The following is a 21,620-nucleotide window of genomic DNA, read 5'->3' on the forward strand; positions in this document are numbered from 1 at the left end:
ACTCCAGCTTTCTGCCAATACGGATGCTGGGAAGCAACAGGTGATGGTTCAAGTAGTTGGGTCCATACCACCCATGTGGGAGACCTGGTTTGAGCTTTGTCCTGGTCATGCTCTGACTTTTGTAGACATTGAATGAACCAGCAGCAAGTGTCTCTTTCTCTCAAATAAATTTTTAAAAAGGAGATGTAGATTATGATTTAAACCAGAAATTAGATTCTAGTGGTATCTTAGTTATGCCTAGGATTTCAAGATTCCAGCTACTGTTAACATATATGCCAGGTTTAGGCTATAGTATTTAAAAAGTTTTAAGAATTTGATAGCAAATAGGTAGTTTAAATCCGTATTTTGTTTTAGCATGATAAGGGTTCAAGGTCACACCTATGGTTTATCTTTGAGTAAAGATAAACTGGTGACAGAAAGGCTGAACTGGGAAACCAGAAGGGATGGCAGAAGGTAGCACCCATGACTTGAGGTCTGAGGAGGAGATGCTGGAGGAGTTGTGGGCACCAAGAGAAATGAGAGGAGCTCATTGTAAACAGGCACACCTAGATGGGGAACTGGAGGAGGTTTTCTGGGCCAGCCTGCCAACAAGATGTCAGGACAGGATGGCTTGTGGGAACAAAAGCAGACCTGGTACCAAGACGTCAGGACTGGCACTGATCCTTCTGGTCCCTCATTCCGCCAGTCCAGGGTGAGGGCCTTTGCTTCTGTTCATCTTTTTTTTTTTTTTTTAAGATTTATTTATTTATTTGAAAGTCAAGAGTTACACAGAGAGAGAAGAAGAGGCAGAGAGAGAGAGAGGTCTTCCATCCGCTGGCTCACTCCCCAAATAGCCACAATGACAAGAGCTGTGCCAATCTGAAGCCAGGAGCCAGGAGCTTCTTCCAAGTCTCCCACGTGGGTACAGGGTCCCAAGCACTTGGGTCATCTTCTACTGCTTTCCCAGGCCATAGCAGAGAGCTGGATTGGAAGTGGAGCAGCCGGGACTTGAACCAGCGCTCATGTGGGATGCCGGCACTGCAGGCAGCAGCTTTACCCACTAAGCCACAGCACCTGTGCCTCTGTGCCTCTGTCCATCATTAAACTCAGCACTGATAGCAGGATTCTGTCCTGTGCTCTCTTCTTGCTCTAGATAATTTTTCCAGGCAGACTGCATGATTTTGATGGCCACAGAATCGGATACTTCCCAATTTATATATCCCATTTATCTAATTGCTGTATAGAATGCCAACTTGAATATTCTGTAAGTGCTTGAAATTAAAACTGAACTGGAGTCTGTCCTCCAAGACCTCTCTTCCCGCTGGCTTTCCGGTCTTGGGAAATGACTCTGACTCACTTTGTTGCTGGAGCCAAAGCCTGAGCTGTCCTCCTCTTCAGTGTCTCCCTGTACCTTCAGCATCCAGACAGTGAGCCAATCTCATCAGTACTCTTTTTCTGAATGTCCTTTGAATCAGTAAATCAATCTTCCTTTCTTTCAGTTTTCTCTCTTAAGATTTCTTTCTTAAGATTTATTTATCTGAAGGGCAGAGTTACAGAGAGGCAAAGAGAAAAAGAGAGCTTCCATCTGCTGGTTCACTCCCCAAATGGCTGCAACAGCCAGAGCTGTGCTGATACGAAGTCAGGAGTCTGGACAGGAGCTTCTTCTGGGTCTCCCATGCCGGTGCAAGGGCCCAAGGACTTGGGCCATCTTCCACTGTTTTCCCTGGCCATAGCAGAGTTGGATCATAAATGGAGCATCCAAGACTCTAACCGGCGTCCCTATGGGATGCCGGCACTGTAGGTGGTGGCTTTATCCACTAAGACACAGCGCCAGCCCCTAATCTTTCTACTTCTGTCCAGTTGCAGTCCACACCACCACTGTCATCTGCCCCAGAATCCTGCCATGGCCTCCTGGGTGCTGTTTCTTCCTTCAGTCTCCACTCCAGCTAACTGCAGAGCAGTCATTGTCAGAAGCGTATTTGATCACGTCACTTTCCTAGTTGCTGTTCATCTGCCGTTGCTCTGAGCTTCTTCTTATGACTCACAACATTGGTCCGTCTCCTAAAAACTCTCTAGCTGCTGGAGCCTTGATGTTGTGGATTTCTTCTTTGAATTTATTTTGTAAAGATGTATTTATTTGAAAGGCAGAGTGTCAGAGAGATCAGTCTTCTATCTACTATGTTCACTTCCCAAATGCCTGCAACAGCTAGGGCTGGGCCAGGCTGTAGCCAGGAGCCTGGAACTCAGTTCAGGTCTCCCATCTGTACTTGAGCCATCACCTGCTGCCTCCCAGGGTGCACATTAACCGGAAGCTGGATTGGAAGCTGAACGGGGACTCAACAGTATGGCATGCAGGCATACCACCCCAACCGTTGGCCTAGCCACTGTGCCAGACACTCGTCCTGTGCATTTCTGCAAGTGCTTCAGACACCCTAAGCTTCCTTTGGCCTCTGCATTTTTACACATGCTGTTCCTCCAGCAGCACCCGTCCTCCCACTCCTTTCTGCTTACCTCTGGGTCTTGTTTCCCCTGACCTTCCAGGTTGAGGTAGGTGCACCCCCTGCACTCCTGCTGCATCCTGCTTCTCTGGGTACTGATCACCACACTGCAGTTGGAGTTTGAATTCTGTCTGACTTTCCCTCTCGATAGGATGGATCATCTTTACCCACCAATATACGTTTCCTTGGGTCCTAGCTCATAGTATGTGTTCATTAATTACTTGTCAAATAGATACTGAAGGAAAATGGCTCAATAATAGAGAAGACAGTCTAATAATATAAAAAGTGGAAAAATTAATGAAGGTACTTAACATTTAACTTAGTAAAGACCAAGTGAGAGATTTTACATGCAACAGGAGTGTTTACAATAACCAAAATAAAATGTAGTTTAGTTAGGAGAGTAGTAAGAAAATTCCAGAGATAAAAGCTCATCCTTTTTTTTTTTTAATAAAGATTTATTTATTTATTTGAAAGGCAGAGTTGATCAGGAGAGAGAGAGAGAGAGAGAGATATCTTAACATCTACTGGCTCACTGCTCAAATGGCCACATGGCCAGGGTCGGACTAGACTGAAGCCAGGAGCCAAAAGCTTATTCCAAGTCTCCCACATGGGTACAAGGGCCCGAGCACCTGGGCCATCTTCCGCTGCTTTCCCAGGCACATTAGCAGAGAGCTGAATTAGAAGTGGAGCGTCTAGGACTTGAACTGGCACCCATGTGGGTGCCATGGCACCCATGGCTTTATCTGAGCCAGCCCCTTAGCTCATCCTTCCTAAGCAAACAGAAGTCTACCCACATAGAAGCAGGCTGCTAATACACAGAACAAGGGGAAGGAGGGGTTCATTAAAAATTAGCTAAATCTAGTGTAGTACTTAAAGGCCACTCAAGTGAAATATGTGAAGAAAAATATTCTAGTGAGTGTTTTTCAAGTGATAAAAAGTAAAAGAAAAATAATTAGTTTTTATTATCTCAGGTTAACAAAAACAATAAAATTTTTCTCCAAATGAATTGGAAACTCTTTCCATCTGCATCTGTCCCTCTCTATGTAACTCAGCCTTTTAAGTAAATAAATAAATCTTTAAAAAGGAGAGAGGAGTGGGCATTGTGGCGCAGTGGATTAAGCCGCCACCTGTGATGCTGGCATCTTATGTGAGTGCCAGTTCGAGTCCTGGCTGCTCCACTTCTTTTTTTTTTTTTTTTTTTTCTCTCTCTCTTTTTTTTTTTTTTTTTTTTTTTTTTTTTTTGACAGGCAGAGTGGACAGTGAGAGAGAGAGACAGAGAGAAAGGTCTTCCTTTTGCCGTTGGTTCACCCTCCAATGGCCGCCGCGGCCGGCGCACCGCACCGATCCGATGGCAGGAGCCAGGAGCCAGGTGCTTTTCCTGGTCTCCCATGGGGTGCAAGGCCCAAGCACCTGGGCCATCCTCCACTGCACTCCCGGGCCACAGCAGAGGGCTGGCCTGGAAGAGGGGCAACCGGGACAGAATCCGGCGCCCCGACCGGGACTAGAACCTGGTGTGCCGGCGCCGCTAGGCGGAGGATTAGCCTAGTGAGCCGCGGCGCCGGCCCCTGGCTGCTCCACTTCTGATCCAGCTTTCTGCCTATGCATCTGGGAAAGCAGCAGAAGATGGCCAAAGTGCTTGGGCCCTTATACCCATGTGGGAGACCCATGGAGTTCTTGGCTCCTGGCTTTTATCGCAGCCATTCTGGAAGTGAACCAGTAGACGGAAAGTTGTTGTTGTTGTTGTTGTTTTAAGATTTATGTATTTATTTGAAAGAGAGAGAGAGAGAGAGAGAGCTCTTCCATCTGCTGGTTCGTTCCACAGATGACTGCAGTGGCCAGGGTTGGGCCAGGCTGAATCCAGGAGCTTCTTCACTTGGGCCATCCTCTGCTGCTTTTCCCAGGTGCATTTAGCAGGGAGCTGGATCAGAAGTGGAGCAGCTGGGGCTCAAACCAGTGCCTGTATGGGATGCCACATTACAGGTGGCAGCTTTACCTGCTGTACCACAACACCAGCCCCAAGGATGATCTCTTTGTCTTTCTCTCCCTCTCTCTTTAACTCTACCTTTCAAATAAGTAAATAAATCTTAAAACAAACAAAACTTGGGGCCGGCACCATGGCTCACTTGGCTAATCCTCTGCCTGTGGCGCCGGCACCCCAGGTTCTAGTCCTGGTTTGGGGGCCGGGTTCTTGTCCGGGTTGCTCCTCTTCCAGTCCAGCTATCTGCTGAGGCCTGGGAAGGTAGTGGAGGATGGCCCAAGTGCTTGGGCCCTGCACCCGCATGGGAGACCAGGAGGAAGCACCTGGTTCCTGGCTTCAGATCAGCGCAGCGTGCTGGCCGTAGCAGCCATTTGGGGGGTGAACCAAAGGAAAGGAAGACCTTTCTCTCTGTCCTCTCTCACTGTCTATAACTCTACCTGTCAAATAAAAAACAAAAACAAAAACAAGACTGAATTGGGAAGAATGACATTAGAAGTTTCTGTAATGTGGGGGCCAGCAATGTGGTGTAGTAGGCTAAGCCTCCACCTGCAGCAGTTCGGCATCCCATACAGGCACCAGTTCTCGTACCAGCTGCTCCTCATCCCATCTGCCTCTCTGCTAACGGCCTGGGAAAGCAGTGAAAGATGGCCCAGCTGCTCGGGCCCCTGCACCCACGGGGGAGACCTGAAAGAGGCACCTGGCTTTGGATGGGCCCAGCTCCGGCCGTTGCAGCCACTTGTTGAGTAAACCAGCAGATGTAAGACCTTTCTTTCTGTCTCTTCCTCTCTCTGTCTGTAACTCTACCTCTCAAATAAATAAATAAAATAAAAAAATTTCTGTAATATTTCTTAAGTGTCACCTCTAATTAGCTCATTTGAAAGCAAGGTGAAGGCCAGCGCTGCGGCTCACTTGGATAATCCTCCGCCTGCGGTGCCGGCACCCTGAGTTCTAGTCTGGTTGGGGCGCCGGGTACTAGTCCTGGTTGCTCCTCTTGCAGTCCAGCTCTCTGCTGTGGCCTGGGAGGGCAGCGGAGGATGGTCCAAGTGCTTGGGTCCCTGCACCCACATGGGAGACTGGGAGGAAGTACCCAGCTCCTGGCTTCGGATTGGTGCAGCACTGGCCGTAGTGGCCATTTGGGGAGTGAACCAATGGAAGGAAGACCTTTCTCTCTCTCTCTCTCTCTCACTGTCTAACTCTGCCTAGCAAAAAAAAAAAAAAAAAAAAGGTGAAAATAGATTTATAAATCATTTAGTTGACTTTATAAAATTGGATGTTCAAATAAACATATACTGATAAAATGTTTACGAAGTATATAAAGAGGATGAATTTGAAATTTGTACAGCTCCTAAACTGTAGCAAACCTGGAAGAGGATAATTCAGAAATGACAGACATTGAGCTTAACTTTAATACTGGGAAAGCGAAAAAGAAACCATAGTGAAAACTGGGCAGTAGGACGTGGCAAATTCAAGACCTTTTATGGCAGAAGCAAGTGGCCAGCATGTGGCATTAACCCAGGTCAACAGTGAATTCAACATGACAACCAAGGGTTAGTGTTGCTGGTGCAGCATGTTAAGCTGCCACTTGGGAAGCCTGCACCCCCCCCATTGGATTGTTGGTTCAAGCCCCAGCTACTCTGCTTCCAGTTCAGCTCCCTGCTAATATGCCTGGGAAGCAGCAGAAGGTGGCTCAAGTACTTGAGTTCCTGTCACCACGTGGGAGACCCAAATAGAGTTCCTGGCTCCTAGCTTTGGCCTGGCCCAGCCTGACTGTTTGCATTTGGGAAGTGAACCCAATGGATGGAAGATCTCTCTCTCCCTCTGTCATTCTTCTGCCTTTCAGATAAATAAATCTAAAAACAAAAACATAAAGACCAAAGACATGTAGACAGACTCCTTTTCTACATAAACTTTTTTTTTTTTTTTGACAAGCAGAGTTAGACAGTGAAAGAGAGAGACAGAGAGAAAGGTCTTCCTTCCATTGGTTCACCCCCAAAATGGTTGCTACGGCCGGCGCGCTGCGCCGATCTGAAGCCAGGAGCCAGGTGCTTCCTCCTGGTCTCCCATGCGGGTGCAGGGCCCAGGCACTTGGGCCATCCTCCACTACCTTCCCATGCCACAGCAGATAGCTGGACTGGAAGAGGAGCAACCGGGACAGAAAATGGTGCTCCAACCGGGACTAGAACTCGTGGTGCTGGCGCCACAGGCGGAGGATTAGTCAAGTGAGCCGCGGTGCCAGCCCATTTCTACATAAACTTTAAGGTTTCTTCCCATTATCTAACCCAGTGGCTACCTTGCCCTTAAAAAAATTCTGACATTGGAGGATTTAAAATAAATATGTGTGTGTGTATACATACAAAAATGTATATATTTTAAATTATATTTAATATAAATATTGTATATATTTTTGAATGAAAATATGTAGCTGGCAAGGGTGTGCTAAAAGGGGCAGTCATACTTGTATGCTGCTGGAGAAAAAGGGAGCTTCATCCTCAGACTTTGCTGTACCTACATATCACCCTGACGCTTAGCAAAAATGTGGATTCTGGAGTGGGCATTTGGTACAGTAGTTAGCATGCTGTGTCACATATCAGAGTGCCTGGGTTCTAGTCCTGGCTCTGTGTCCTATTCCAGCTTCCTGCTAATGTGTACTCTGGGAGGTAGCAGGTGATGACCCGAGTACCTGGGTTCCTGCCACCCAGATGGGAGACCTTGGGGAGTTCCAGGCTCCTGGCTTCAGTCTGCTTTAGCCCTAGGTGTTGTGGGCATTTAGGGAGTAAATCAGCAGGTAGAAGACTGTGTGTGTGTGTGTGTGTGTGTGTGTGTGTGTGTGTGTCTTGTTTTTCTCTCTACCTTTTAAATAAATTCTAAAATAAATAAAATAGTTTAAAATTGGGATTTCTGAGTCAGGAGCTAGAGTGGGGCCTGAGAATCTGCACTTTTGATGCAGGGTCTCAGGTAATTCTCATGCTACTACCTAGGAGGGCCTTGTTTGTGTATTGAAATTCAAGAACACAAAAATATGGCTTAGAAATGTACATGACCTTTGACTTGATCATCCTAGGAATTTATCCTGTGGAAATTAACCAGAGCTGCCACAAATGGCTGAATACTATATGCCAAGATGTTGTTAAGCCCTTTACCCACATTTTCTCCTGTCATCTTCATAGTAAACCAGTAGAGTAGATGAGGAAGCAGAGGATTTCATAGGGGTTAACTAACTTATCCAAGGTCACACAGCTGTGAATGACCAGGCCAGAGTCCAGAGTGGGTCTCTGATTCTCACCTGCAGCACAGCACTTTCTGCCTACCACGTGCTCCAGATTTCCCTGCAGGGACGTACATTTCACCACTGTTGTGAAGCAGCGATGTCCGCGCCAGGGGAGGCATGCAGCCATTCAAAACACCAAGTTTTAGGAGCATTTCCAAGGGAAAATGGTGGTGAAACAATATTAAGTGAAAAAAGTTATGACTGTAATTGTAGGGTTCTAGTTTTATAAAAGCAAAGAATCCAGCTGTTTATATGTGTGACTGTGTAGAAAAAATGCCAAAGGGTGGTTATTACTGAATAGTTTAATTTAATGTGTGATTTTAATTTTCTTCATGATTTTTCTGTATTCTATAATTTTTTACTATAACCAAATTATTTATTTTAGATCTTTTAAATTTGAAATTCACATATAGAAACAATAAAAGTGATGAAAGTATGATATATAGTATATTTGGAATAATAAACGAGTACCCCTCAGCTTACCTTTCAACCTAACAAGTAGTGTATTTACTAAGATTACCAGAGTACTTTGTGTGCCCTCCCTCCCTGTTTATAGCTGTTCCACAGGGTAGGCTCGGACTTTTCCGCATTCGTGTTTATCTTCCACCTTTTCCATTATAGTTTTATTCCATATGTGAGTATCTGTAAATATGATTGTTCAGTTTTCTTTGTATTGGTACTTTGTCTAAGTGTTTTCTTCTGCAGCTTTCCTTTTCCCCTCTCAACTTCGTGTATTTATTTTTTAAGATTTATTTATTTGAAAGTCACAGTTATGGACAGAGAGGGAGAAACAGAGAAAGAGAGAGATCTTACATCTGGTGGTTCACTCCTCAGATGGCCACAATGACCAGTGCTGGGCCAGGCCAAAGCCAGGATCCAGGAGCTTCATCTGGGTCTAAATCTGCTGCTTTCTCAGGTGCATTAGCAGGACGCTGGATTGGAAGTGGATCAGCCCAGAATCGTACCAGCACCCATATGGAATGCCAGTGTCATTGTGGCAGCTTTACCTGTTGTACCACAGCACCAGCCTCACATGTATTCATTCTTAACCATGACGTTCCATGCTGTGAATATATTATGATTTACTCATTTTTCAGCTGATAAACATCTGCGTTGTTTATAATTTTTCCATTATAAGACTATTGCTGAAAACTTTATCATATATCTTGATATACATGTACTAAAACATCTCTTAGACTGGAGTTTAACACACAATTATTATCCAAAGTAATTATAACAATATAAACTCTCAGATGTAATGTGTAACAATTCCTGTTGCTTTGCACATTTGCTAGTATCTGGTAATATATTCCTTTTTAATCAGAGCAAACAATGGCTTAAACATATGCCTTATTGGAAAACCAGCCTTGGAACTTTTCATTAGCAAATAGACATTGCGTGAGTATTCACAGTGACATGGGATTGTCTGTGTTCTTACAGGTACGCCAACAGCAGCCTCATCAAGTACATGGAGAAACACAAGGTCAAGCCAGACAGCAAAGTGTTCCTGTTGGTGGGTGCTCCTCTCCTGTGCCGAAGCCTGGTCCTGCCAATGAGAGGAATTGAGGGGATGCTGGGACAAAATTATTTTTCTGTTGAGATGTCACCCTTGACTTCTAGTCTGATTTTTTTTCACAATGACTTATTGTAGGAGAAAAAAATCTTAAAAGAGCTTTAGTGCTGATGGTTTCTACCAATTTCAAATAAATTCGGAGACCTTAAAGTTCATGGAAAATGCTATTATGAGAAAACTCTGCATGAATTTTAATTTTTTGCACCAAGATTAACTTACCTTCTAGTCCATTTCCATGAACTTCTTGAAGTTTCTGCACATGTATACTAATTATGCAGTGGGCTATCAAAATGTATTTGATATTAACGCTCTTAGGCATTAATATTAAGATACTTCAAAACTTGTGGGAAAATAGAGTTTAAAAGCATGAGCTGATTTTGGTGAAGACAATGTTTTTCACAGTATGTAGAAAAATACATATTATGAAAAAACTATATGATTTTCAAAATTTTTTTTTCACCAAAGTCAACTCAGTTTTTTAATCCCGTTTTCCATAAACATTTTCAAGTGCCCACCTGCAGAAGTCAAATCGCTGCCTTGTGAATAAGCATTTCATGTGCTGTATCGATGTCTTCTGTGTTCCTGCAGCTTCAGAAACTGCTTACCATGGACCCAACCAAGAGAATTACCTCCGAGCAGGCGCTGCAGGACCCCTACTTTCAGGAGGACCCATTGCCAACACTAGAGTACGTGGCCACCCCTGCGGCCCTGGCTCGGGTTGAGGGTGGCAGATGGCGGCTGAGAGCAAGGGAAGCGCTTGCTGCAGAAGCTTCAACTTTCTCCATTAATTGGAGCCCAGAGAAAAACTGCTGAAGAGAAAGTTCTGGAATTTTGAGACAGGCAAAGCTATAGAAAGGTGTAAATGAAAACTGAAGTTTTAGGGATGATCATTAATCTGTTACGGCTGATGGATCAGCTGAGAGCAGCTGAGCAGGGAACTGAGCAGTTGCGGTTTCGTGTCCCACAGCACGTCCACTGCCTGCGGCCTCATTCTGCACAGCTGTGTGCTTTGTGCTTGCGTTTATATGAGGTGCGGTTTTTGTTGAGAAAAACAATTTTTTTTCTTGTTGAAGCAGATATAAACTCAGGCTTTTTCTTTTGGTGGAGAAGAAGGTAGTGTGGGGGAACTTCCATGTCATAACATGTCAGCCGTTTAGCTGCAGTGCAGATTTGAAAGTGAAAGCGGCAGTGAGAGCAAACTCTTTTTTTTTTTTTTTTTTTTTTTTTGACAGAGTTAGACAGTGAGAAAGAGACAGAGAGAGAGAAAGGTCTTCCTTCTGTTGGTTCCCTCCCCAAATGGTCGCTACGGCCGGCATGCTGCACCAATCCGAAGCCAGGAGCCAGGTGCTTCCTCCCATGCGGATGCAGGGCCCAAGCACTTGGGCCATCCTCCACTGCCTTCCCAGGCCACAGCAGAGAGCTGGACTGGAAGAGGAGCAACCGGGACTAGAACCGGCACCCATATGGGGTGCCAGCGCCGCAGGCAGAGGATTAACCTAGTGAGCCACGGTGCTGGCCCCAGACAGCAAACTTTCAAACAACTCATGTTCTTGTTTCAGCAAGTGGTGTGGGAAGCATAGGCATTCGCAAACACCATGAACAGACAGAGAGTAGGGAATAAGTTAAGGAAGAAAACATGGAATTGTAGATGAGCAAAGCAATGAGATTGTACATTTTAGGTCATGGCATATCACGTGTCTTTTGTTTGTTTACGCTGTAGTGTGTTTGCTGGCTGCCAGATTCCATACCCCAAACGGGAATTCCTTAATGAAGATGAACCAGAAGAGAAAGGTGACAAGGTAGGAACAGTGTGGCTTGTTTTCAGTCTAGAGTCAATGAGGTAAAATGATAATTTAGGGAAGTATAACTTAATAATTCCTGTATATTTAACTGCCTTTTACTAAACTAAGGATAGGTTTCTGGTATTTTCTGTAGAAGCTTGTAGGTGTGAAGATTGTACATGTACCCTGAAGGTACAAATACAGTCTTCCAGATAAATGAACCTGCTGGTTTTTCCAGGGCCTGCTCTGTTCCCTGATTCCCCAGTTCTTGCTTGTTGTTTGTTCGCTGTCGTTAACATGGTGTTATGCAGGTTGGCTTTTGCAGATATCACTGTTTTCTTGCATTAACTGGATTTATTCTCCACCACCTCGCACTCCCCTGCTTATGCAAAATCATGATCAAAGAGACTTCTTACGGCTGTTCTAATGAGTGCATGACTGTTTCCTGTGTACCTCACAGCCTTCAGTGAACTCTGAGCTGATTTGGTGGCTGATTGTGCAATCCAGAGGGTGCGTCCTGTTTGGAGCCCCAGGTTGCTGGCCTTTGGGAGTGCTGTACCCTGTGGCTGCTCCCCTCTGCAGTCACACTGATTTCTTTAGTGCCAGCAATCACGTGTGCCTGTCTGGTAAGGAAAGATATATGTTAATTTGGTCTCATACCAGACTTGCTTTTCTTCCTTTAAAGAACCAGCAACAGCAGCAGAACCAGCATCAGCAGCCCACAGCCCCTCCCCAGCAGGCAGCCGCCCCTCCACAGGTGCCCCCACCACAGCAGAACAGCACCCAGACCAATGGGACTGCAGGAGGGGCTGCGGCCGGGGTCGGCGGTGCTGGAGCAGGGCTGCAGCACAGCCAGGACTCCAGCCTGAGCCAGGTGCCTCCAAGCAAGAAGCCCAGGCTGGGGCCTTCAGGCGCCAACTCTGGTGGGCCTGGCCTGCCCGCGGATTATCAGGTACTCCCCTGAGTTTTGCCCTTGTGAGTGCTCTTGTGAAATGGGAAATCGATTTAAATCAGGTCCTTTTAGAGCGAGCAGTTTTCCACTTTGCCATATGACTGTGTCAGCTGTTTCATCCTGTGTCTCAGGTGCTATAGAAAGGTGAAATTTGTCCTGAAATCTCATTTCATGTCATTGCAAGTGAGTTTGTCTCTTGACTTCTTCATCCCGCGCACCTACCTTGAGGAGGGAAGGTAGGAGGCAGATACCCTGCTCCTGCCCCCTTAAAGAAACATTTCTTATTTTACCCTTACAGCTGTGTGTCAGCCTTGGATCAGAACAGGACACCTAGATGAGCACTGGAAAGGGAGGGGGTGGTCGCTAACTGCACAAAGTTAGACGCATTCCTAGGATTCTTCAGAAAGATGGGCTCCCACTGGAAGAAAATAACCAGTTAAGTAGTCACAGAGATACAGAAGAGAAAGGGATTAAGTCTGAGACCTCTCAAATAACTGTACACACTCACTACAAAAAGTCTGTTTGGAGAGAGAAAAAATATCCCCTGTAATAACCTTCGAGAATCTTGCAGACATTTTCAAGTAATGACAAGTAACAAGTTAAGAAAAGACCAAGTAGAAAGGAAAACTTGAAGGGTTTAAAAAAACAAAAGTTTAAAACTGTGTTTCCCTTGTGGGGCCTCCCAGCAGAGGAGCATTTAGACGGAAAGGATAGAAAACATAGCCACTGGCATGAGAGCCATAAACTCGCTGATAAGGAACTGGAATAAAGAGAATCGGCAACAAATTGCCTACCCTGGCTCTGCATTGTGAATATCTCCGCGAACTAATGAGTTTTCACAAAAACCACTTTCCTGAAAGTGATTTCTTTTCCAAGATTCCCCACAAGCAGAGGAGAATATAATACTTCCATTTGGTTCCAACTGAACTCATCAAGGCCTCACTGTCATCTGCTAAAGACTGAAGGCTATTTGGGTAGTGGTCATGAGCACATTTGAGTTTTGGTATGAATTCAGTTCTCCCCCAGACATAGGAGTTTTATTTCTACTAAGTGATCAGCATGTCTTTGTGTTGATCTTAGTGCACACTGATTTGTCTTTGTGTCCCTGATTGAATTACATTAGCCTGTGTTAAAGCAGGGGCCGACATTGTGGCGTGGCCTGTAAAGCCAGTGCCAGCATCCCATATAGCTGGAGTCCTGGCTGCTCTACTTCTGATCCAGCTCCCTGTTAATGAGCCTGGAAAGCAGTAGAAGATGGCCCAAGTGCTTGGGCCCCTGCACCCACGTGGGAGACCCGGAGGAAGCTCTTGACTTCAGACCGGCCCAGCTCTGGCCATTGTGGCCATTTTTGGGGAGTGAACCAGTGGATGGAAAAAATCTCTCTCTCTCTCTCTCTCTCTCTCTGCCTTTCAAATAAATAAATCTTAAAAAAAAAAAAAGCTGGTTTACATAAAGCCATGTGCAAAATGATAAGGCATACTGCACTGGGGGTAGGGGGCTGGTGATAGATACAGAGACCACTGGGACAGTGTCTCCCAGAGCGGGAGAGGCCAGACCCCACCACAGTGCCAGCAAGAACTGGTGGAAATTTATAACCAAGGAGCAGGATGTGGTTCGTGGGTGGAAAATTACTAAGAAGAAGCATCAAAGGGAAAGAGTTTCTGGCTAAATTGATAAGACTATTGCTGAAGGCAGGCCAGGGGGATAAAATATCAAGGGTAGGAGAGGTTTGCTAAATAACTTGTTCTAAGGGAAGGGAACAAGGACAGAGAGGGAAGGCCAAGGGCAATCTGAGGACCAGGAGGAGCAGTAGTGGTCAAGGGACAGAGCCTGTGTCATCTGATTCTGATTAAGTAGAGAGAGATGACCGTATTTAGTCCCCTGCTTATCAGATCCAGAAATGGTTCAGAATGCTCTTCTGTGTCCATATTGTTCTGTCTACTTAAAAATAAGCCTTACCTCATGTATCTATGAAATGAATAGCTCTCTCAGCTGTGGAGTTGGAGAGACTAGCATGAGGTCGAGCCAGGGAGCCCCACAGCCTGTAATTTGCAACTCTTACATAACATGTTTGTTCTTTCTTTAGTACCCAGGAGCTACTGTGCTGAGTCTCATCTGCTAGTTTGAGAGTAGTCGGAGCTGGCCCAGCCATGTCAGCTCTGCCCTGGGGATTGCCTGCCTCTTTTCCTTACACTTTCCCATCCTAGGACTTCTCAGGAATAACCCATCTTTGTACTTAGAGTTCACTTTCATCATGAACACCTTTTAAAATGAAAAATTAATAGCCATCTCCCAGAATGCCTAAGAAAGACCAATTGGAGATTTTATTGTATTGTATTCAGTTCTCTCTGAGTTGCTTTTATCTCAGTTTTTTTCAAGGCCAGGCTTAACTTTTCTGTTAAGGAGAACTTTTAAGCTGTTTTTCACTAGCTTATATTACCAGGACTGTAAGGTTTTAGGGCTGCTTCATCAATATTTTACAAGTAAGTATGATTAGCACTTTAAGATGGACATGGGGGATTAGCCTATCCTAAAAAGAAAAACAAAAACTTGCCATTTAAAAATGATGCAGCAGATTAGATGCTTGTAGGTGTACACTAATTTTACCAAGTTGCTGTTACCGACCCAAAGTGGAAATCAAAACTTTACCCAGAAGTAGTTGTCACACATAATAATTTTTATTTGCAACAAATAAGAAGGCTACAGGGAATCTTTTCCAAAGCTGTGGCTTCCTGAGCAAGGAAAAGCAAGTGTTTCTTATTTGGGGAGGGGATTGAATATTCCAAAGGGGACGTTTTGTCAGGAGCTCACACAGGCTTTTTGGAAATGTGCTGTCACGTACACTGCATGTTATGGTAACGAAACTTCAGCTCCTCCTAGGGCTGAGATCTCAGCATTGAAATTAAGCAAAGCGTGACCTTTGGACACTTCTTGGCCCATCTGTGAAGACCTGGCTCTCACTGGAGGGTCTGGGCCAGTTCAGAGTGGTTGGAGATTGTAATTCCTCCTGGAAGAAAACTGAGAAATGACTGAAAATCACAGTGCTGGGCCTGCATTGCGGCATAGTGGGTAAAGCCACTGCCTGTGAAGCTGGCCTTCCCTGTGGGCGCTAACTTGTGCTCCACTTCCCATCCAGCTCCCTGCTAATGGCCTGGGGAAGTAGTGGAGGATGGCCAAGGTGCTTTGGTCCCTGCCACCCACATGGGAGACCCAGATGAAGTTCCTGGCTCCTGGCTTTGGCCTGGCCTAGCCCTGGTTGTTGTCTCCAAATGGGGAGTGATGCAACAGATGGAAGATCCATCTTTCTCTGTCTCTCCCTCTCTCTGTATCTCTGACTTTCAAATAAATAAGTAAATCTCTAAAACAAACAAAAAAACCAAGGTTCTTTCTAAGCCTTGAGTAGCTAACAAATGGGTCAGAATAAAGGCTTTTGGGCGGCTTAGGGGCATTAGCTAATGACATTGCCGCTAGTGACTTGTGAGTGGAAAGACATTTTTTCATAATAAACTTCAAAATAAAACATGTAGTTAGAATTGGAATTTTTGAAGACTTCTTTCATTAACACAACCCATCAGTTATACAACTTAGAAAGGAGCGAAGTTGAGCTTTCTTACTGTGTTGCTGTTTCAGGACCACAGGCTATGGTGCTCGGCGGCCTTTGTACACTGAGCACAGGGGATCTTGCTAGTTTGTCCTTTCTTAAACCCCCAGTACCACTTCAGAGTTACTTACATTTCATTTATGTTATTTCTTCACTTTATTTGAAAGGCAGAGACAAAGACAAAGAATTTCATTTGCGGATTCTCTCAGGAGCCCATAACAGCCAGGGCTTGGTCAGGCCAAAGCCAGGGGCCTGGAACTCAATGCAGGTTTCCTAGGTGGGTGTCAGGGACTCAGTTACTTGCTTCATCTTGATGGTGGGGCCACGGATGACCAAAGCTTCCACCTCTGAAAATGTTTTGAACTAAAATAATGGTTTCTTAATCACAGCATAGAGAAAATTAGCACCATGTCAGTATCTGTGATGAATCACTGATTTCAATATGCCAAATTGATCATTCTTGCCAATCCCAGTTACGCAGAGTTCAGCTGTACCCCAGGATCAGTCAGTGCAGAGAGCAGTGGGGCAGTATAAGTTTTCTCTTTGCCCGTCTTTGCCAGTGGTGTTTGTCTCCCAAAGAAAGACAACTAAGGGGCTGGCGCTGAGGCGCAGTAGGCTAACACCCTGGCCTGAAGTGCCGGCATCTCATATGGGCACCAGTTTGAGACCCAGCTGCTCCTCTTCCAATCCAGCTCTCTGCTGTGGCCTGGGAAAGCAGTAGAAGATGGCCCAGGTCCTGGGCCCCTGCACCCAGGTGGGAGACATAGAAGAAGCTCCTGGCTTTGGATCAGCGCATCTCCAGCTGTTGCGGCCATTTGGGGAGTGAACCATCGGATGAAAGACCTCTCTCTCTCTCTCTCTGCCTCTCTTCTCTCTATGTGTAACTCTGACTTTCAAATAAATAAATCTTTTAAAAAAAAAAAAAAAGAAAGCCAAAATTTGTGCCTCCCCAGAACATGTGGATACATAAGGTGGTTTCAGATAAGCAAAAGGTGTTTTTTTTTTTTTAAAGATTTATTTATTTATTTTAAAGTGAGAGTTACAAAGAAGCAGAGGCAGAGAGAGAGAAAGAGGTCTTCCATCTGCTGGTTCATTCCCCAAATGGCCATAATAGCCGGAGCTGGGCTGATCTGAAGCCGGAGCCAGGAGCTTTTTCCAGGTCTCCCACATGGGCACAGGGGCCCAAGGACTTGAGCTATCTTCTGTAGCTTTCCCAGGCACATTAACAGAGAGCTGGATTGGAAGCAGAGCAGCCAGGACTCAAACCTGTGCCCATATGGGATGCCGGCGCTATAGGTGGTGCTTTACCCGCTACGCCACAGCAATGGCCCTGAAAAAGGTATTAACAAGGGAAGTAGGCAATCCGCTACTGTGGATTTGAGTAGGCGTCTGATGATGAAAATGGCCTGTATCTTTGAGCATCGTGAGCCATTCTCTCCTTCCATCAGTAATTCCCTTTTTCTGTCTCTTTCTCTCAGCACTCCAGCTCTCGCCTGAATTACCAAAGCAACGTTCAGGGATCCTCCCAGGCCCAGAGCACACTAGGCTACTCCTCATCGTCTCAGCAGAGCGCACAGTACCACCCCTCGCACCAGGCCCACCGGTACTGACCAGCCTGAGCACAGGTCCCAGCAATACTACGTTTGCATTGAAAAGAACCCCAAATGCCAACTCCGATGCCAGTTGAAACTCACACTCTTGGGAAGAAAACTTTGTATTCTGAGCGTGTTGCCAGACTGACAGCTCCCCTTTACCGCTGTGAAGTCTCCCCAGCACCCTCGCCCGCATGCGATCCATTGTGACTTCTCCGATGAAGTGGCTGATGGGCTCCCAGCACTTCTGTACCCTTCGGCCCTGTTTTGAAGGATTTCCTGGTGCACCTTTCTCATGCTATAGCAATCACTATGATTTGTCTTTCAGAGCTCTTTTAATAGGATTTTAATGTTTCAGGAACAAGAGTCCAGCGGTGTATAGTTTTGTACTTGGTGAACTGGCTTAGCAACACAGGTGGGAAAGCACCTGTGAAACGCCACGTTGTTTTCACAGACTCTTAAGTGTTTTGCTCATGGAAGTCTTAAGCAGAAGCTGTTACTGTCCCAAAGTACTGTCCTATGGTATTCTTATTTATCTAGTTTCAGGGAAGGTCTGAGAAAGACAAGTGGTGGGACAGAAGGACCTGCAGCCCAAACCAGCCTGGGTCTGTGCAGTGACTGTGTTTTGTGCTATGAAGAACTGAAGGATGTGGTAATTTTTATATAATCACTCATCTGGAACTAAGTTCCCAGAATTTCCTTTATTTTGAATAATATTCAGCAATGAAGAATTATAATTTTTAACCTTCATGTAGCCAAGTCTACTTTAAAAAGGGTTTCAAGAGCTTTGATGAAATCCAGTCTGCTGGTGACCCCCACCGGAAGCCTGCCTGAGAGAACCTTGGCTGCACTAGGGTTTCCCTCTCTGAGGAGTAATGTTGATGAGAGGACGCGTTCCTCCCCTGGAAGGAAGTCTTTCAGCGCGTGTTGTACAGAGTCGGCTTCTCTAAGGAACCGTGGGTGTCTTCACATCTGGGTCTGCGTAACTCTCGCACATAATCAAGGCGACTCAGCTAGAAGCCTGCAAATGAACCTGCTTTTAAAATAAAGAACAGCGTTCTCCATTCGTACTTGCATTAGACACAGAGTGACTATATTTTAAAGCATGTTAAAATTTTAGGTTTTATCCATGTTTAAGGACGTATCATATATGCATCATTTTGCTGTTGTTACTGCAACTTAATCCTATCAAGAATCTTTCCATTGCACTGAATGCTTTTGTTTGCCCCTAGGAGAAAACCTAATAATTGTGCCTAAAAACTATGGGCAGATACTATAAGACTATCCTATAAGACTATACTAGATAAGGTGACTATTTGCATTTCCATTATCTATGAATTACAGGCTGAGTTGTTTCTTAGGGGAAATGAGAAGACTTAGGGCTCCCATCATAATGTAAGGGGCAAGACATTGTTGTTCCTCTCAATGCTCCTAGCAGCACCAGCCTTGTTGTACGTGTCCTCTTGAGCTAGAAGAAATAGCTGATTGTGGTATATGCAAGCTATATGCATTTTTTAAACTATTCTTTGTGAACTTATCTACCTGGTTATGATACTCTGGGTCCATATACAAGTAAAATAAGATTTTAGACAGAAGCCAGTATACATTTTGCACTATTGATGTGATGCCGTAGCCAGCCAGGACCTTACTGATCTCAGCATAATATTGCTTATTACCAATAATAAAGACTATAAAGGCACTCATGAAGACTGAAGGCAAAACAGGTGACGTGCTCCATTGGAAGGAATTTCTGATCATCTCCAGGGTCTTTGTACCCCTTCTACTTTTCAAAATAGGAGGTGAACAGCCCACTGCCTAGTGTCGCTCCCTGTGGAAGCCCTGCCCAGTGCACGGAGACCTCACTCTCCTGAGCAGCCGGCCGTCAGGTGCTCACTGCACCCCCACCACGTGCCCACACAGAGGGCAGGACCCAGTTCCCGTCTGTGAGGTGCCTAGGGTGGATTCCACCACCGTGAGCTCTCCTGGAATGTCTATGCCAAGTGATCAATAGACTGTGAGGGTCCTTTTGTTTACTCCTTAAACCCACTTGGACAGTAATTATTCCAAATTCTGTTCTGCAGTCAGCAGTGTGGGAGAAGGGTTTCCATGTCTGTCTCGAGAAAGTGGTTAAATATCACAAGAGGCACCTCTGTCTATTTATAATGTTCACGGCAGCCACAGTCTGTGGGCCTTCTGGCGGAAACCGCTCTACTGAGTGGCTCTGGGAAAATATAGCGAGAACAGAAACTCTGTTCCTGCCCTTAAGGAGAGCATGCATTTAATAAAGGAAGCCCAACGCAAGTCTGTACATAAACCAAAACGCCATGCCCGCTAGTACTTTATAAGCCACTTTGATATCTTGCTCTTTTACCCCGTGCTTGTGCAGCCACGGGACCGCCCTGCTCCCCTCGTGTGTAATGAACTGTACCGGCAGAACTAATGCGAATTCTTGGTGCGACGTCAGCAGTTGCTGTCAGTGCCAGGACCTAGGCAGAACCCCCATTCCACACACGAACGGGGGTCTTATCACTGCGCTGCACTGGCCCTCTTCCTTTTCTTGCCTCAGGGTTGGAGATGCCCACTGATGCCCACTGGCCTCTGAAATAATCGTGTTTCATAATTTCCCTGCTCCATAATGGGAAGCAAAGCCCTTAGCACACGTAAGGGCCCTAAAACCGCAGGACCTCTAAGGGGACCCGCGAAGCTTTTTGAGGGGGAACATTCACTTTTTTGTGGGTCCCTCTTTGAAGACGTGTCAGATCCTGTGTAGTCCCCAAGGGCTGCAGGAGGACATCCCTCACTTAGCCTGTGGGGGCAGCAAAACCAGGGGAGGTTACTGAAAGGAAGGGGCGGTCCCAAGGGCAGCCGTTCCGCTCTGTGTTAGAGGTGGCTTGCCGGTGAGGCATGTGTGCGGGAGAAATCAAGGGTTTCTGGACAGATGAGCCCACGACGAGGTAGCTTGGGGACAGGGCTGACCCTGTGAGGCAGAAACAATCCTTGTAGTGAAGTAGATCGTGTAGTGACATGCAGAAACCAAGGACATGTATATTTTTATATCTGTGGTTTTTGGACTTTAGTACTTAGAATTTCGGCCTTCTGCACTACTCTTTTGCTCTTACAGACAGGATTTACACTTGAGAATGGAAAGGGACAGCAGTTACCTAGCCGTTCACTGCCCCCTTCCTAGTGAAGCAACTGCTCCTCGTTCTCCATGCCTCTGGAACAAAGCCGTTTCCTCTGCTAGAGGTCAAGGACAAGTAGTTGGCATGTAGGACGCGCAACTCCACCTGCCTGGGAGTACACTGATGTAGCAGAAACTACGATGAAGGAAGAATTCTATGTAAGTTGCAAATCCCAAGCGCCCCGGTGGTGTCTTCCTGGGTTACGGGACAAGGCAGTGGAACGGTAGTCAGACTAGCTGAGGTTTGAAAGATTCAACTACAAGTAATATTTTATATAAAACCTAGCAATTTAGGTTCCCCTAATCATGAAGAATACTCATAAGTATCTCAAATAATTTCCTTGTTTTAGGACTTTAAAAAAAAGTGTTGTACCTAAGGCCATACTTACTCTTCTATGCTAATCCCTGTGAAGGAGTGCTATGTATTATATGAAAAAAAAATCCTTAATGCACTGTTATCTCCTAAATATTTAGTAAATTAATACTATTTAATTTTTTTAAAGATTTGTCTGTGTAGACACTAAAAGTATTACACAAAATCTGGACCGAAGATGTCCTTTTTAACAACAATTTAAAGTACTTTTTATATATGTTACGTAGTGTATCCTTTCTAAATGGCCTGGTTTGTATTTTCTATAATTCCTGTTTGTGAAGTGTACTCGTCCTTGTCTTTCTTCAGTCATTTTCTGCACGCCTCCCTCTTTACATGATTATAGAGAAGACCGTAGCTCTTCCCACTTGGCTGCAATCCGTGTGCTTGGAGCTGCCTGCACCCCAGTGAGGCCCACTCCGTGGGGTGCAGGACAAGCTGCCACTTGGAGCTGAGTGTTTCCCACCTTTGAGTTGTCCTGACTTCCTTCTTGAAATGACTGTTAAAACTAAAATAAATTACATTGCATTTATTTTATATTCTTGGTTGAAATAAAATTTAATTGACTTTGTTTCTCTGTGGAGGTTTGTTTATTTATTTATTTTATTTATTTGAGAGGCAGAGGTCTTCCATACACCCCGCAAAAGCCTGCCAACAGCCAGAGATGGGTAGGCCAAAGCCAGGAGCCAGAACTCAGTCCGGGTTGGGTGATGGAAAACCCAAGGACTTGAGCTGTTGCGGTGGATTCGTTCTGAGAGGAGGAGCGTGATGGGGGCAAGAGGTACGGAGTCGCCACACAGACCCTGGGAGCTGGGTGGAAGCGGGCCAGAGGCGAGCAGCCCGCAGA

General features: G+C 45.5%; 1 protein-coding gene across 5 annotated transcripts in view; it reads left to right on the plus strand.

Moving 5' to 3' along the window:
- Positions 1-21,344, plus strand: part of CDK19 (cyclin dependent kinase 19) — a 192,383-nt gene extending 171,039 nt beyond the window's left edge. For all 5 annotated transcript variants that reach the window (XM_002714914.6, XM_051854414.3, XM_008263371.5 and 2 more), the window contains 5 exons: positions 9,164-9,236; positions 9,885-9,982; positions 11,017-11,095; positions 11,763-12,029; positions 17,109-21,344. In XM_002714914.6, the coding sequence (XP_002714960.1) occupies positions 9,164-9,236; positions 9,885-9,982; positions 11,017-11,095; positions 11,763-12,029; positions 17,109-17,240 (649 nt within the window). In that variant the 3' untranslated portion in view covers positions 17,241-21,344. The remainder of the gene's footprint in view (positions 1-9,163; positions 9,237-9,884; positions 9,983-11,016; positions 11,096-11,762; positions 12,030-17,108) is intronic.
- Positions 21,345-21,620: the final 276 nt, after the last annotated feature.

Source organism: Oryctolagus cuniculus, chromosome 5 (genome assembly GCF_051225735.1).
Source record: "Oryctolagus cuniculus isolate XC-2025 breed Fujian yellow rabbit chromosome 5, ASM5122573v1, whole genome shotgun sequence".
Classification (NCBI taxonomy): domain Eukaryota; kingdom Metazoa; phylum Chordata; class Mammalia; order Lagomorpha; family Leporidae; genus Oryctolagus; species Oryctolagus cuniculus.